Source organism: Amphiprion ocellaris, chromosome 6, assembly GCF_022539595.1.
Source record: "Amphiprion ocellaris isolate individual 3 ecotype Okinawa chromosome 6, ASM2253959v1, whole genome shotgun sequence".
In the NCBI taxonomy this organism is placed as follows: Eukaryota; Metazoa; Chordata; class Actinopteri; family Pomacentridae; genus Amphiprion; species Amphiprion ocellaris.
Genome location: NC_072771.1, coordinates 30,285 through 46,973, shown reverse-complemented (window position 1 = coordinate 46,973; position 16,689 = coordinate 30,285). Strand labels below are relative to the sequence as shown.

Below are 16,689 nucleotides of genomic sequence, written 5' to 3'. Positions count from 1 at the left end.
GGTGCCTTGTGTATCTTCGGGAGCAGGTAAAACAATCTCGCTCGTGGATAATCGGGACCTGAGAGATAAGCTAGTTGTTTTTTATTTATGTATTTGTGTTCGTATAAGGTGTTTACTTTTTGTCTGACCGTGACTTTTTTTTCTGTTTGTAGTGGAAAAGCTAATGGTAAGTAATAGTTTTTATCCTGTAGTTGTCTATTTGCTTCTGTGAAATAATCTTGTTTGTCCAGAATGCAAATTTGTCCTCCCTTGTCTGCCTCTTTTATAATGATATTATTCTTTGATGCGAGATCCTTTAACGCTGCTCTTTCTTGTGGATTTAGGTTTTGTTTATTTGGTGTGAATTTGAAATTATGGAATGCAGAGATGTCATCACCCATGAGTTTCCTCATGGGTGATGACACGTTTTGGTTGTTTGGTTCCCAGGTGGACGTCCCACTGAAAGGAGTGGGCTCACGGTCCTCATTTTTCTCAAAGAACTCTAAAAGTTTCAGTCTGCGATGGTATAAATGTAAATTACGTCTGAGATGCGTCCTGTCATGGATCCGTGGAATGGGTATAAAGGTTAATCCCTTTTCTAATAAAGACCGTTCTGACTTGTATAATTTTATAGACCAAAGGTTTATGATATTTGAATAATGGCAGAGTGCTAAAAAGCAATCCTCTCCCATTACAAGTTTAACTGCCTTAGCCAGTGCTGCAGGATCCTCTGTGCTGTATCAGAGGTCCAGTGAACAGGGTCCCTAGGTGTAACTTCGAAGTCCTCCTTATTGATGGGACGAAGGGATCTGTATTTGTCTCTAATTTTCTGATTTAGATTTCTAATCAGTTCTTGTTTTGCGGGTGGCAGTCTCCGGGAGTAAGAGATGACTGGAATGTATATTTTAGCCATAGGGAAAACTGTATGGGCTGCTGCTACTAGTAATTGTAGTTGTTTTGCTGCAGTTGCGCTCTCCTGTTCTCTTAAGCAGTTGTTCAGTCCCAGGGACAGAACCACTGTCGAAACCTGCAGTTGGAGATTCAGTTTTTTGAGTACATCCCTTATGTGTAAACATGTGGCTCCTGGAAAGCTGTCCACCTGCACATTACTATTATAAAAAGGAGGAATTCTGGCTAGGTTGGAGTCGCCAATTATAATGTGTGGTCTATTTACTTTTAGGGCCCAATCTTGGACCTTTCTGTTAGTGTGTTTGTGTATTGTAGGTTCCAGCGGCGATTTTACTGCCGGACCAGCTAGAGGCCCGCTATGTAGTGGGCCGCGCTGTCCCAAATTTACGGAACCATGGATATAGGGATTTTCTGTGCTGGTGGATGGCCTCGGGGAGACCTCCTGTCGTAAGTTTCTATCTAATGAATGATCTCCCTCCTGTAAAGTCTGATTAGGAGAGAGAACCGTTGTTATGCTGTTGCTGTTTGGTAATGCTACGTTAGAATATACTGGCATGGCGGCCTCAGTAGCGCTGTCCTCCACGGAGAGATGGAAATTTACCTCGGGAGTAAGCGGGGCCTCCGAATATGTTGTATTGTGACTTGTGTTTAAGGGTGTAGAGGTGTCCTGATCTGAGAAATTACTGTAACGTGTTTGAACCTGTACTGTTATTTGTTTTTTGCAGATGGGTGTAGCCAAGGGTGGAGAAGGCGATGGAGGGAGGTGGGCAGTTGAGGTCTCCCCCCGTGGAGGTGGTCTGGGCGACCCGTCCGACTGAGCCGTCGGTCTGGCTGGGAGCGGGAGAGGGGGACCGGGAGTCAGCAGGGGGTCCTTGGTCGTCTGGGCCCGGTCCTCAGATGGAGTCAGCTCTCCAGGCTGTCCGGCCTCAGGTGGAGTACGCGGGGCAGATGGGGCAGGTTCAGGCTTGACTGTACACAGTAGTTTACCTTCAGCCTGTGAAACAGTTCCCAGTCTGCCAGAAAAACCCACACGTTGGGGCTGCTGTGGTAGGGGCCGCTCCGGAACCTGGAGACTGGTGTCCTCCAAACGCTGGAGTGGTACAAGTGGATCAGGTGCAGGTCTGGTTGTCCTGGAACATTCCGGAGGACCTGCCTGGGGTTTAAGAGTCGTCACTGGTGCCTGATGGTTCTGTGGCGCTGCTGTGGAGATGTGTCTGTTGTCCCCAGGTTGCTCCAGTGGAGGTGGTGGAAGGATCTCCTGTCATGCCCGCTCCAGTCCAGATGTTCTTGGCCTCTGATGTTTTGGAGGCCCCCATGTAGAGGAGGAGGAGGGAGGACCCGGAGCGGGACTCGCCGTCGGAGTCGGCTTCGGCTGGTGAAGAGGGACAGTAGGAAGCAGGGGCTGGGGGAGTGGTGGGAAGTCCCCTGGCTCAGGTTGGAAACCACTTGATGCATTATCCTGAGGTGGTTGCCTCAACAACACGTTCCTGGCCGCTTCGACAGATGAAGATGTGTATTTTCTTTTACATCTGTTTTTAGCCCATAGCGTCGCCTTTTCAAATGCTGACGTCTGGAACGGGTCCCGGTCCTCCAACTCCTTGGCCAGCACACCATCGTAATGTTCCTGTAGTATTTTCATGTTCCTGCCCATCCACTGCAGAGTGTTTTGCTGGACCATTAAGGATGGCTTAATGAATGTGGTGAGTTTGTTTACCTGTCTTGTCATGCCTATTGGAAATGGTTTTCTTGTGTAGTGCTTTGGATAATTTCTAAGTGATGCATGGCCTGTATAATTATGAAGTATTTTTTAGTTTTGTCTAACAGGTTCCTGGGTGTATGCAGAGGCCCCGCCGACCTACCTGGGTCCAGGGGAGGGAGAGAAGCCGCCGAAGCCGCCATGCCTAAAAGAATGTAGGATCTATATAGGAGAGAGAGGGCAACTGGGATCCTGCAGCACTGGCAAGTATGTATGTTTATGGAGTGGACGAGATGCAGTTGAAAAAAAAAATAATAAATGAGAGAAGGAAGCAGAAATACTTTTTAAGAAAATATAAATTTAATAATAATCTACCTATTTATGGTTTTTTAATTATTTTAAAAACAACTGTGCAGTTTTATGTTTTTTGTAAACTAAATTTAATGAAAATAAAATAAAAAAGAAAAATCAAAAGTTGTTTTGAAAAAGGAAAACCAGGATAAAAAAGTGATTAGAATATATAGAGAAGTCAAACTGTTAAGAAAGTTAAGCTTATTTTGAACCCAAGATCACAGGCACCTAAGGCCTTCAAAGTGCCACATCATCACGTTTGAAGTCGGACAAAAAATAAGAACAAGACTACTATTCTATACCACCTAAGTTAGATTGCATTGACTTTCAGTTTTGCGTCTAACAGGATTGACCAGATACTAGAAAACCAAAGCACATATTGCAACAGGCCTGACGCCTACACAGAAACCTGTCAATGCTAATTCATAGAAGACAATCCCCTTAAAATAAGAAATCGTTTGCAGATTAGCTAGGCAGGATTTGATTTTGGAAGAAGGGGATATCATAGAAGATATTTCCCGTAAATTAACAAACAGGGTTGAAGCTTTATTAAGGGGGTATCATGGGTGACATTCCCTGCAAAATAACAAAACCGGGTAGATATCCCACAGGCAGATATTCCAGAAGACAATGCCCGCAAAATAACAAACCGGTCTGTCTCCTTCCACAAGAATTTATCTAAAAAATATGAACTTGTTATTTCTATATTAAAAAACAAAATCCTGTCAGATCGAAAGGACAGCCAAATCTAATCAGTTGAGGATTGGATAGACATCAAATGTATATACAATAGTAAGTGCACATCATCCCTACTGACTTCAGGATGAAAAAATTTTAAAAAAGAGTCCAAACAAAGTGCTAATAGTGCAACCGCTTAGCTATCAATAGCTTAGGCTGGTTTATATACAGTGGTTCCTCACTATATCGCAGTTCACTTCTCACGGTCTCACTATATCGCGGATTTTTGGATTGGGTTTGGTTCTGCAGATGTTTTGTTATATTATTTATTTATCTATTTATTTATTTAAGATGGGACAGTGCATATTAATCAATAAGTCAAGAAATGTCCACATGTAAATATGCCAGATTTAGCCTCGAGGGCTAATTTTCATCTGTAGTCCCAGGGCAGGTAGGTGTTAAAATGACACAGGACAAGGCCACACAACAGAAAAGTTAAAAGGTTAAAAAGCAAAGACAGTGTAGACAGTAGATTGAAAAGAAAAAACTTACATGCAGATAGCAAAGATAAGACATAATCAAACAATACACAGACCTTAATAAAAAGTAATACTAATGATAGGGGAAAAAAAAAAACACATAGATAGAGATAATATACACTCTGTGTAGTAATATACACTCTGTGTGTGTGTACTAGGATACATGTACTCTGATTTATTTCCATAACTCTACTAACAGACTGTTTCCCTCCAGGAAGCTGTGGAGCATCAGAACCAGAACCAGAACCTCCAGACTCCATCTGCATCTCAGTGAACATCAGCTTCTAATAGAACTCTTATTCCATGTCAGGAATTTAACGTTTACATTTATACAGTCTGACCGATGTCATCATCTTCTCCTCAGTTATAATACTTATTTATCATTTGCTTTCACGACTAATAATACTGCTACCAGTACTATTAATCACTACAACTAATACTACTACCAGTACTAATAATACTACTTTAAATGTACCACTCCTCCCTCAGTAAGCCACTTTACACACACACTGTAAATGCTGCTGTTTATGTGTGTTTATATTGTTCGGGTTTATTTCTTTACTTTACTTTTAGTTCTTTGCTTCTTTCCCTGATTACTGCACTCAGAGCAGAGACTCACCGCAGTCACATTTCTCATTTATGTGTAAAAACTGGGCCAGTAAAGTTGATTCTCATTGTGATTTGATTAATTTTTTTCTTCTATTGGTGTATTTCATGCTGTGTTTTAGACTTATTCCTGCTGGAACCACAACTAGGACCTGTCCAACATGTTCTACGCCGACCTTCAGATCTCGTGTTCCAGCTGATAGATCCTGATGATCAGGTTGACCTCTGACCTCTGTGTTAATGTGTTTTACTGAGCCGCTGAAGTTCAGACGTCCTCAGTGTGATGGAAATAAACAACAGGAAGAATCAAGATGCAGATGACATTCTTTTTATTTAATAAATTATATATATATATATATATATATATATATATATATATATATATATATATATATATATATATATATATATATATATATATATATACATACACATACATACATATACACACACATACATACATATATCTGAACATGTTTTTAACCAAAAATAATTTTAATGAAAAAAAAAATTGAGTCTGTTTTCTCCTCTGGAGGCCTCCTCATATTTTCCCTCCACTCCTCTACAGTCATCCCGCCGACAGCTGCACAGTAGGACACACCTGCAATGCGTGTGTGGCCAGTGTCCAGCCGTTTGAGCTGGCCACACTTACTGCAGGTGTACTGTGCAGTCTGCCGGCGGGCTTTAGTCCGTGGTGGAGGGCCCTCTCCCGCAGCAGCAGCCGCAGCAGCCTCCTCGGCTGCCTTCCTCTTCCTGTAAGCCGTCGTCCTTGGCAGCTGAGTCAGTCCAGGAAGAGGAGCGGCTGCAGGAGCAGAGCCGATGGCTGGAGGATGCTGATGAGGCGGCGGAGGAGGAGGAGGAGGAGGAGGAGGAGGAGGAGGGGCTGGCTGACCTCCAGCTGATGGTCCAGGCTGCTCCTCAGGTCCAGGGAACACGAATGGCTGTCCCTGTCCCACCTGCACCAGGGACAGCCCTTTGGCAGCAGGGAGAGGCTCATCTGCTACTGCTAGAGCAGGGACGATGCCAGTTCCCTGCTCCAGCACAGTCCTCTTCCAGGCCTTCTGACGACGTGAGAACCTGAAACACACAAAGAGACTTTAGGCTGCTGGGTTTTCATTAAAATAAAACAAATCATAGATAACAAGAGCTTCATATCAGCTCTTACCACTGAGAGAGGGTCCTCTGGTTGAGCTCAAAGAGCTGGATGGTGGTCTGAGCCATCCGACGCGGGCACACCAGCACTGCCTCTCTGATGGCCACGTAGTCGGTGAGGACCAGGGACCACCGGGTCTTTGGGACCTCACCGACACGGGCTGTGGCGGGGTGGAGACGGCAGAGCTGGCTGCAAATGGCCTCGACCAGGCGACTGGCGCTGGGCCAGTTTGCAGGGCCCGCGTTCTGTCCGAGCAGGCAGCTAGAAGGCAGCGAAGGATGAGATGGTTGTTACTGTACAGGACTGGAGCGGACGGTGGTGGAGGAACGGCTGTTTTAAAGAGACCTACCGTTGGAGACTCTCCTTTCCAGGACAGGAGGTGTTCTTCCCCTTCGCTGCCTTGAACCGCCCCATGGGCTGCCTCTCCTGGTGTCTCGCAGGGTAGACGACTCGGCGCTTGTCGCACTCTGGCAGGCGTTGCCAGAGTGCAATGAGCCTGTCTACCCTGCTGTCAGAGAGCCCCTGAAGGTTCCGGATCTCCACCAGGGCCTGGGCCAACTTCAGGACATGTTGGTATCCCGGCTGACCATCAGGACCCTGGATCTCCTCCTGAAGAACCACAGGGGGAGAAATGTAGAAATTGAAAAGCAGAAAGCATAAAGTGCTGTTAAATAGTTTCTCCAAGGTGCTTTTTATTTAGATGAAGAAACCGAATCCTCTGCCGTTACATTACTGGTGGTTAGTAGTTGCAGAAGTTACCTCAGAGTCGGAGGAGTATGGGGCAGCCGGAGTTGGTCCTTCCGGGCATCAGAAGGGGCGTCCTGGTCAGGGGCTATGGAATAGCCTGCCTGAAGATCTGAGGGTGACTTGTAATATGAATACTTTTAAAAGCAAACTTAAGTCCTACCTTTTTTAGTCTGGCTTTTAACTAGATTTTTAACTTAATATATTTTAGGTACTTTTGTTTCATTTTATTTATCTTATTGTTTTTAATTTGTTCAATTTTATTTGTTTTTGTTTTAAATGTAACTAATGATTGTGAGTTTGGGTGGTGTGTTTTTATCTCTGAGTGTAAAGCACTTTGTGCTACATTTTTCTGTATGAAAAGTGCTATAGAAATAAAGCTATTATTATCATATATAGAGGTGAAACGGCATGAAAGAGAAGAAAACAGGAAGAAGAAGAAGGAGAGAGAAACGATAGAAAATGACATTATAGTGCACAAGCCTTCTTTTTCTGAGTATTAATTGGAGATGAAATGTGCAGACATACAGATCAAAGCTGTTTCTTTTAAAGACCAGGAGATGCTGTTAAATAGCTTCCAGAGACACATGAAGTATTTATTCTGTTTACAGCTGCTTTTCTTTCATGTCTTCACCACTTCTAAATGTGTCAGACTAGAAAATTATTCTTTCCTTTCAACAGATTTTTCTTCTTTTTATTTATTTTTTTTAGCATAGTAACAGAAGATCCTGATGTTAACAGACAGGACATCATCAAACTCCATGGAGGCTATTTAAGTCCTTCTGTTGGAGATCAGACAGAATGCTGTGATGGCTGGGAGAGAATAACTGCTGTGAGGAGGACAGAGCTTTAGAGAATCCGTTCATGGAGCTTCTTCATGTTGGTGGAATCACTTACCAGGAAATAGAACCAAAGACACTCATCTACTTCGAGTTCTCTGGTTCATATGCTCAGTAACTGACCTTGTGTGCTTTGTCAGCCTTTCCTCTAATGTGCTGCATTTCTTCAGGGCCAATGAGGAATAATAAGGGTAGGGAGCTGAATGCATCATTGTCAGGAACAGCAGGACACTGAGGAGAACTAAAACACAGGAAGATTCAGTGTGAGCTGTTAGATATTTCATTAAATTCACCAGAGAACTGGACAGTGGATCTTCTACAGCGTTCTTATTGGTCGTATGTTTAGACTCTCTAACCTTCTGAACATGTGCAGAATAATTCAGACCCTGTATGACACAAGAAACATGATTCTGAATGAGAAAATGACTTTTTTCTCCACTGTACCTCTTTTGACCTTTTAAAAATGAATAAATCAACTGCAGGAAATGCAGGAAACTTTGCAACAGAAAGAAAATGGACAGAATAGACTTTTATTTCTACCTGGCAGGAAGTGCAGGGAGGAAGTGATGTCATGAAGCAGATACACCTGTGAGCTGCTGCTAATGAAAGAAGCCTGGAGAACAAAGGAGATGAGTGAGAGCACTGGGAGGAACCAGGAGATTTCAGGAGGAACTTCCTAGATTGTGGTCAGTTCTCTTCTAAAGTGTGATATATTAAAGTAAAGTGAGCAGTCTGGAATAAACGGAGTAGATTTAGAATCCAGAAGCAGCTTTTTCCTGCTCTTGAACCACCTGCTGGATATGAACTGATCCCAGGACAGGAGATTCCACCTCTTCAGCTGTTGGGATGTCTGCACCTTCTGTTGGACCCTGGTGGAGGTAAGTTCAGTGTTTTTTTCTGTCCAAATCTCCAGACTTTAGGCTGCATAATCCTCACATTAGCCTCTCCTGCCCTCCTCAGCTCCTCACCTACACTAATTTACACTCCTTTATACTCCCACTCCTCACATTAACTCACCCAAACCTTCAAACTGAACTGAAATGAACCCATCATTTCTTGAACTGACATTATTTGGATTTTTTCCTTCTTTAATTAAGAAGCTTTTAGTGTCACCATCAGGACACTGAAGTAGAATCTGTCTTTTCTGCTTCTGTTGACTAAATGGACTTGTGTGTTTGAGATGTTTTTGTGTTTGATGTGTTCTGATTTGGTTTGTGTCTAACCAGGTGTAGATAATGACATTTAACTGATGGCTACAGTTCTTTCCTGTCTGGTGTGGTTCTCTAGAAACAAACATGAAGCCATCTAGTCCATTTAGTGGGAGTTTAAAGTAGTTTCTGTCTGGTGATGAACTCAGTTTGAACCTTTTAAATGATCTATAGAATAGCTTTACTTTTAATCCGACAACTCAATAAGGAAAGGATGGTTTTATCTTGCTGACATGTTTCTGCTGCATCTGCAGTCTTCTTCAGAGCGTCAGAGAACGTGTTGATGGCATGTTGATGATGTGTTGATGGCGTGTTGATGGCGTGTTGATGATGTGTTGATGGCGTGTTGATGGCGTGTTGATGGCGCGTTGATGGCGCGTTGATGATGTGTGATGGCGCGTTGATGGCGCATTGATGGCGCGTTGATGACGTGTTGATGGCGTGTTGATGGCGTGTTGATGACGTGTGACGGTGTGTTGATGACGTGTTGATGACGTGTGATGGCGTGTTGATGACGTGTTGATGACATGTGATGACGTGTTGATGATTTGTTGATGACGTGTGATGGTGTGATGATGACGTGTTGATGGCGTGTTGATGGCGTATTGATGATGTGTGATGACGTATTGATGGCATGTTGATGGCGTGTTGATGACGTGTGACGGTGTGTTGATGACGTGTGATGGCATGTTGATGACGTGTTGATGACGTGTTGATGACATGTGATGACGTGTTGATGTGTTGATGACGAGTGATGGTGTGATGATGACGTGTTGATGGCGTGTTGATGATGTTTGATGGCATGTTGATGGCGTGTTGATGACGTGTGACGGTGTGTTGATGACGTGTGATGGCGTGTTGATGACGTGTTGATGACGTGATGATGTGTTGATGGCCTTTTTATCATGTGATCGGTCTAACAGACTGGTCAGAATCTGTCAGACCGATCACGCCCCCCAGTGGTCTCTGGAGGATGGAGTCCAGGTTTCCCGGTTCATTTAACAGCTCCCTCACTTCCTGGTCTCTAAGGCCTCCTTAATCCATGGTTTGTGTTTGTTGGTCTCTGATGTTAAATCCTCCCCCGTCCCAGTCCATGATGTGCTTGTTTCTTTTACAGTGGTCCCTGATGGCTGATTTTTTTGTTTTCTTCATCTGCTTTTTCTTTTTGTCTTCTTGTGAGTCGTCCAGCTGTTTCCTTTATTCTGTCTGCTGTTCCTTTCTTCTTGTGTTGAATGATCTTCCAGTTTCTCCAGTGTATGTTTTATCGCATGATTTACACGGAGTTTCATATATGATGTTGCATTTTTTGTCTTTTGGATGGACTAATAGCTGCTGCAGTTTTCTATGTGGTTCTACTGCTGTGTTGATGTTGTGTTTTCTCATTATGGGATGTATGGGTTCTGTTGTCCCTCAGATATATGGAATGCTGATTATGTCTTCATTTTTATTGTCTAGTTTTTGTGTATGTTTTGTTTTAGTTTTTTCTCTTTGTTTTTGGCTTGTTGTTTTCCTTTGTTTATGGCCCATATGGGATATTGGTAGTGTGTGAGTGAGTTCTGATGTGTTTTTCCTCCTCCTGTCTGTCTTTATCATCGGTTATGATGCTGGTCTGTTCTAATAGTGTTCTAACTGGTAGTTTGTGTTCTGTGGGTGTTCTGATGTCCAGAGGAGGTTCTGGTCCGTTCTAATAGTGTTCTAACTGGTAGTTTGTGTTCTGTGGATGTTCTGATGTCCAGAGGAGGTTCTGGTCCGTTCTAATAGTGTTCTAACTGGTAGCTTGTGTTCTGTGGGTGTTCTGATGTCCAGAGGAGGTTCTGGTCGGTTCTGATATTGTTCTAACTGGTAGTTTGTGTTCTGTGGGTGTTCTGATGTCCAGAGGAGGTTCTGGTCCGTTCTGATAGTGTTCTAACTGGTAGCTTGTGTTCTGTGGATGTTCTGATGTCCAGAGGAGGTTCTGGTCCGTTCTGATAGTGTTCTAACTGGTAGCTTGTGTTCTGTGGGTGTTCTGATGTCCAGAGGAGGTTCTGGTCCGTTCTAATAGTGTTCTAACTGGTAGTTTGTGTTCTGTGGGTGTTCTGATGTCCAGAGGAGGTTCTGGTCCGTTCTAATAGTGTTCTAACTGGTAGTTTGTGTTCTGTGGATGTTCTGATGTCCAGAGGAGGTTCTGGTCCGTTCTAATAGTGTTCTAACTGGTAGTTTGTGTTCTGTGGATGTTCTGATGTCCAGAGGAGGTTCTGGTCCGTTCTAATAGTGTTCTAACTGGTAGTTTGTGTTCTGTGGATGTTCTGATGTCCAGAGGAGGTTCTGGTCCGTGTGTGTGGGTTTCCTGTAAACTGTTATTTTGATGCTGCTGTCTTCTCTGTGGTGAACGTTCATGTCCAGGAATGAAATGGTCCGGTTTATTTCCTCTTCGTGTGTGGATTGTATGTTTCCCGTGTCGTCCATGTTGTTCAGATGATCAGTGAGTTCTTGTGTGTGTCCAGATTTTATTATTTCCAGGATGTCGTGCACGTATCTTCTCCAGAGTGTGGGTCTGCAGAGCGGGGATGGCTTTGGTTTCCAGGTCCTCCATGAAAAAGTTACTCATTATGGCTGAAAGTGGATCTTTTTTTCAACTTTATTTTACCAGGTAAGATCAGATGAGAACAGTTTCTCCTTTACAATGATGACCTGGCCAGATGTGTCATTGCTAAACCTGGTTTCTGACTATAGGTTATTCCTTTCAACTGAAAATAGGTGGATTTGGCAATAAACCGGAGTAATGTGATGATGTCGTCTACTGGGAGGTTTGTGTGTTTTTTCAGTGTCCTGTCCTTCATGAGTCGTTCCTGTACGATGTGTAATGTGACGTCTACGGGGTTTTAGTGATGAATGAAACTATGTCATGTCATATGAATATCTCCTCTTTTTCTACTGTGATATGGTTTAGTTCTTGTCCAGTTGTTTGGAGTTCTTGCAGTGATGTTGTGATGTACCAAGGAGGGGTTTGATGATTTCTACCAGAGCTTTATAAAGGTTGTAGGTGACTGATCTGATGCTGTCCACTATGGGGTGCAGTGCAGTGTCTTTTTGTGTATTTTGGGTGTTCCATATATCTGGGGGGGGGGTAACATTGGATGTGGGTATCAGATGGTTTTATGCTTCCTGTGTTTTTAGGGTCCTTTGCTTTTGTTCTATGGGATGTTTTTTTTTTTTCCAGTATTTCATTAAATTATCTGCTGCAGAGAGAAAAGGAATAAAAGGAGACAGAAATGAGGGCAAATGTGTTCAAAACAAGTTAAAACATCATGCAAAATGCCTCAAAACCTGCTCAAAAACAAGAAAAACTGACTCTGAAATGACTCAAAAGCTCGAAATTTGTCTAAACAAGTTACAATATTGTGCAAAATACCTCAAAGCAAGATAAAAAACTGACTTGAAATTCTTTGAAAAGACTAAAAAAAATCTAAATTAGTCAAAAACAACTTAAAATATTGTACAAAATTCCTCAAAACATAAAAACTGACTTAAATATGTCTGAAATGACTTAAAAGCTCAAAATTTGTCCAAAACAAGTTAAAAATATTTGTCTCATAACCAAAATGTATCATGACCTGCTCAAAATGATAAAAACTGACTTGAAAATGTCTGAAATGACTTAAAAGCTTAAAATTCAACCAAAATGACAAAATTTGCCCAAAACTAATTAAAGTTCTGCACAAAATCACTGGAAACTTCAGTCTTGACTCATAATGTGTCCAAATGCATAAAGTTCCTGCTGTTGGGCCTGAATTTTAATACAGGTGTAACCAGGTGGTAAACAGAGGCAAGTAAATATCCTGAAAACCACTGAAATCCCTGTTTGTGACTCTTCTGCTGATTGTCATTTTGGACAGCAGGGGGCGTATTGTTATTGTTGTATTGGGGGTAGTTTTGAGGTCAAAGGGCAAGATACTGGAAGTGGTGGGAACAGAACAAAGGGTTACTGGTTACTGTGGGACAGTAAGAAAATGTAAATAATACCGTGCTATGAAAGACTGAATTATGAAATATAGTGACAGGGTGGTAAATTGTTTGTTATTTGCATTAAAAATCCACTTTATGTCCGTGTACTGTGCTGAGGAGTACCGACAGTTAGAGCAGTGGTTCCCAACCTGTTTGGCTTGGAGCCCCCCCTATAAGCTGCACTCCAGCCCCCAGCGGGCGTAACTCCATCTTTAGCAGAGAAACGAAGCTCCAGCAGTGTTTGTCCATCATACATGAGCAGCGACTTGATTTGTTGAGTGCCGAGGGTGAACTACAATAATATCATCAACAAAACTGACAGTGAGAGACAAGCTGCCACACACTCTCGCACCATCTTGACCCAAGCTGATCAATCATGATGTTCTTAGTTCCATGAAATATGAATGTATTATTATATGCATTGTGTTTTTGTGTTGGTTAATGATGAGATATTTCTAACTGCTTTTGTGTTACTGCAGTATGTGTTTAGAACAGAGGCTTATAGAGGGCAGTGTGGTAACTGTGGGTTTTATTTGCCCACTAGGTGCCACAGCCGTATGTTTCTGTTTTTAGTGCTATTTCTGGTGCTGTTTCTCATATTTCTACTAATGTGTTGCGCCATAGGTTTTTGTAAAACACAATTCATTGTATAAATTCTATTAGATGTAAATAACTTGGAAAACAAAGAACCCCCACAAATTTAATTTGAAGTATTGGTTTCTGATTTAACCCGGCTTCAAATCTAATGTTAGATTCAGTGTTAAATCCACAAACAGAGAGACTTTTGGTGACTTTTCAGAGCGTATTTTAACATAAACTCAGACTTTTGGTGACTTTTCTGTTTGGATTTTAAGATAAGCTCAGACTTTTGGTGACTTTTCTGTTTGGATTTTAACATAAACTCAGACTTTTATTGACTTTTCAGAGCATATTTTAACATAAACGCAGACTTTTGGTGACTTTTCAGAGCGCATTTTAACATAAACTCAGACTTTTATTGACTTTTCAGAGCATATTTTAACATAAACTCAGACTTTTATTGACTTTTCAGAGCGTATTTTAACATAAACTCAGACTTTTATTGACTTTTCAGAGCGTATTTTAACATAAACTCAGACTTTTATTGACTTTTCAGAGCATATTTTAACATAAACTCAGACTTTTATTGACTTTTCAGAGCATATTTTAACATAAACTCAGACTTTTGGTGACTTTTCAGAGCATATTTTAAAAATAATTCAGACTTTTGGTGACTTTTCAGACCATATTTTAACATAAACTCAGACTTTTGGTGGCTTTTCAGAGCATATTTTAACATAAACGCAGACTTTTGGTGACTTTTCAGACCATATTTTAACATAAACTCAGACTTTTCTTGACTTTTCAGAGCGTATTTTAACATAAACACAGACTTTTATTGACTTTTCTGTTCGTATTTTAACATAAACTCAGACTTTTGGTGACTTTTCAGAGCATATTTTAACAAACTCAGACTTTTATTGACTTTTCAGAGCATATTTTAACATAAACTCAGACTGTTATTGACTTTTCAGAGCATATTTTAACATAAACTCAAACTTTATTGACTTTTCAGACCGTATTTTAACATAAACTCAGACTTCTATTGGCTTTTCAGAGCGTATTTTAACATTCGGAGCTCTAACTCAGACTTTCCTCTCTTCTCCAGCATTAAAACTTTGTCTGCAGAGAGAAAAGAACAACTCTGTTTTTTGCCAGACTGGAGGATGTTGGAGGGAGTCTGTTAATCTCTCTGGACCTGACATTTGAAAACCTCCACCTCTCCTCACCCTCCCAGCCCACTGATGTGAGGAAATCCAGCTCTGAACAGACTGAACTCCTAAATCCCTCCTGGAAGCTTCACCCTGAACAGACAACTGCAACGCCGTGGTAACGGGCAGATTACAGGTAACAGGTGTAAACTGTTAGTAACGCTCAGAGTCACGTGATGCTGCTCCGTTTATGTAGCGAGGCAGAAAATAAGGACGGGAAGCCGCCACATTTAACAGATCAGAGTTTCCACAGACCAACAGTTCACTCTATTTATGCACTCTGAGAGGAAATTTATCACTTATTTCTGTCAACCAAACTCGGTCAACATCATAATGTAGCATCAACTTCACATCACGTGGAATTTACACTGGAATTTATAAAGAAGCTGAGAGAAAACTGAATTCAAGTCGAGCTAACTTAACCTTCCTGTTGTCTTCATTTACAGGCACCAAAAAATATTGTTACCTTGTCTGAAAAAAAATCAGCAAAAAAAATCCCCAAATTTCTGAAAATTTTGCAAAACCTTCAGGAAGAAGATTGCAATAACTCCTTAAAAGTTTCCTTTAAAAGTTTTATTCATAAAAAATTTCCTAAATTTGGCAAGAAAAATCTTGTAAATATATTTAAAAAATGAGTAAAAATCTTCCAAAAAAATCCTAAAAATTGCCAGTGATTTTTATTTTTATATATATATATATATATATATATATATATATATATATATATATATATATATATATATATATATATATATATATATCAATAAAACTTGTAATATTTTCTTTAAGAGCATTCATAAAAAAATCTGCGAAATTTGCTGGATTTTAGTTGATTTTGTTGTGAATGTTATTCACAAACATTTTAACATTTCTTTGAACTGTAAACTGTCTGAAAATGACAAAAAAGATGAAACTTGGTGCAAAATTACTCACAGATTTCTCCTAATGAGATCAAACTTTGACAAACTGACTTGAAATTATCCGAAATTACCCATGATTTGTCCAAAAAGATTAAGAATTTGTGCAGAAGTGGATTAAAAAGTGAATTCAAATTGAGGTATCTCTATTCTTCTATTTGCTTGATTAGACTCAATAACAAGTAACACAATTTCACCAATTTTACTCAAGATTTGGCAAAAGTTCAACTAATGCACTAAGCATTGCAGGAGACCCCACACACCCGTCCCACAACCTGTTCAGCCTGCTGCCATCAGGGAGGAGACTGAAGAGTCTGAGGACCAGGACCAGCCGACTGAGCAACAGCTTCATCCACCAGGCTGTCAGGAAGCTGAACTCTCTCCCCTCTCTGCCCTCTCTACCACCCCCTTCCCCCACATACACAAACTCTGGTCAATAACCTCTGACCTGCACTGTAATAGCACATTCAACCATCAAACATATTTGCACTTCTTGGACTGTTACTTATTTGCACTGTTCTGAGTATTCTGCACTAAAATCCGTCACTTTATCTCATAGTCATGTTTACATTTCACTCAGTTCTGCTTTTCTTAGTTCTTAGTTGTTGCTCAGCTCTAATTTTGTTTCCTTTGTTCTTTTTTGCCCTTTAATATCTTATTTTTTAAGTCTTTATTTAATGTCTACTGTTGCACGAAGAGAGAGTAATGAAATTTCGATCCTTGGTATGTCATGTACATATTGAAGAATTGACAATAAAGCTGACTTTGACTTTGACGAGCAGCCAGGAAGTCAGGGTAGCTGGGTGACAGTTCGTAGGAAACGTAGTCCTAAGCTCAAGCCCGCTGTCCCGGCACACCACAAACCGCTTCACGTTTCTAATCATTTTTCCCCACTCAATGACACACCCGCTGAGAAACCAACTCTGATCATTGGCAGCTCCGTAGTCAGAAACGTGAAGCTAGCGACACCAGTGACCGTAGTAAAATGCCTCCCAGGGGCCAGAGCGGGCGACATAGAAGCAAATTTGAAACTGCTGGCTAAAGATAATCGTAAATACAGTAAGATTGTTATTCATGTCGGTGGTAATGACACCCTGTTACGCCAATTGGAGGTCACCAAAATTAGTGTAGCATCGGTGTGTAACTTTGCCAAAACCATGTCGGACTCCATAGTTTTCTCTGGACCCCTGCCTGATCTGACCAGCGATGATATGTTTAGCCGTATGGCATCGTTTCGCCGCTGGATGTCTACGTGGTGCACTGCAAACGACGTTGGCTTTATAGACAATTGGAGCT

The 16,689-nt window shown here is 41.4% G+C and overlaps 1 protein-coding gene across 1 annotated transcript; it reads right to left on the bottom strand.

Moving 5' to 3' along the window:
* Window positions 1-1,791: 1,791 nt before the first annotated feature.
* Window positions 1,792-6,743, bottom strand: LOC111586750 (uncharacterized). The gene is made up of 6 exons (XM_055011806.1): window positions 6,671-6,743; window positions 6,261-6,520; window positions 5,924-6,172; window positions 5,243-5,835; window positions 2,063-2,260; window positions 1,792-2,018 (listed from the first exon to the last, which is right to left on the bottom strand). Exons 2-6 carry the CDS (start codon window positions 6,323-6,325, stop codon window positions 1,792-1,794), a joined length of 1,332 nt encoding a protein of 443 aa, XP_054867781.1. The 5' UTR covers window positions 6,326-6,520; window positions 6,671-6,743.
* Between the last annotated feature and the right edge of the window lie 9,946 nt (window positions 6,744-16,689).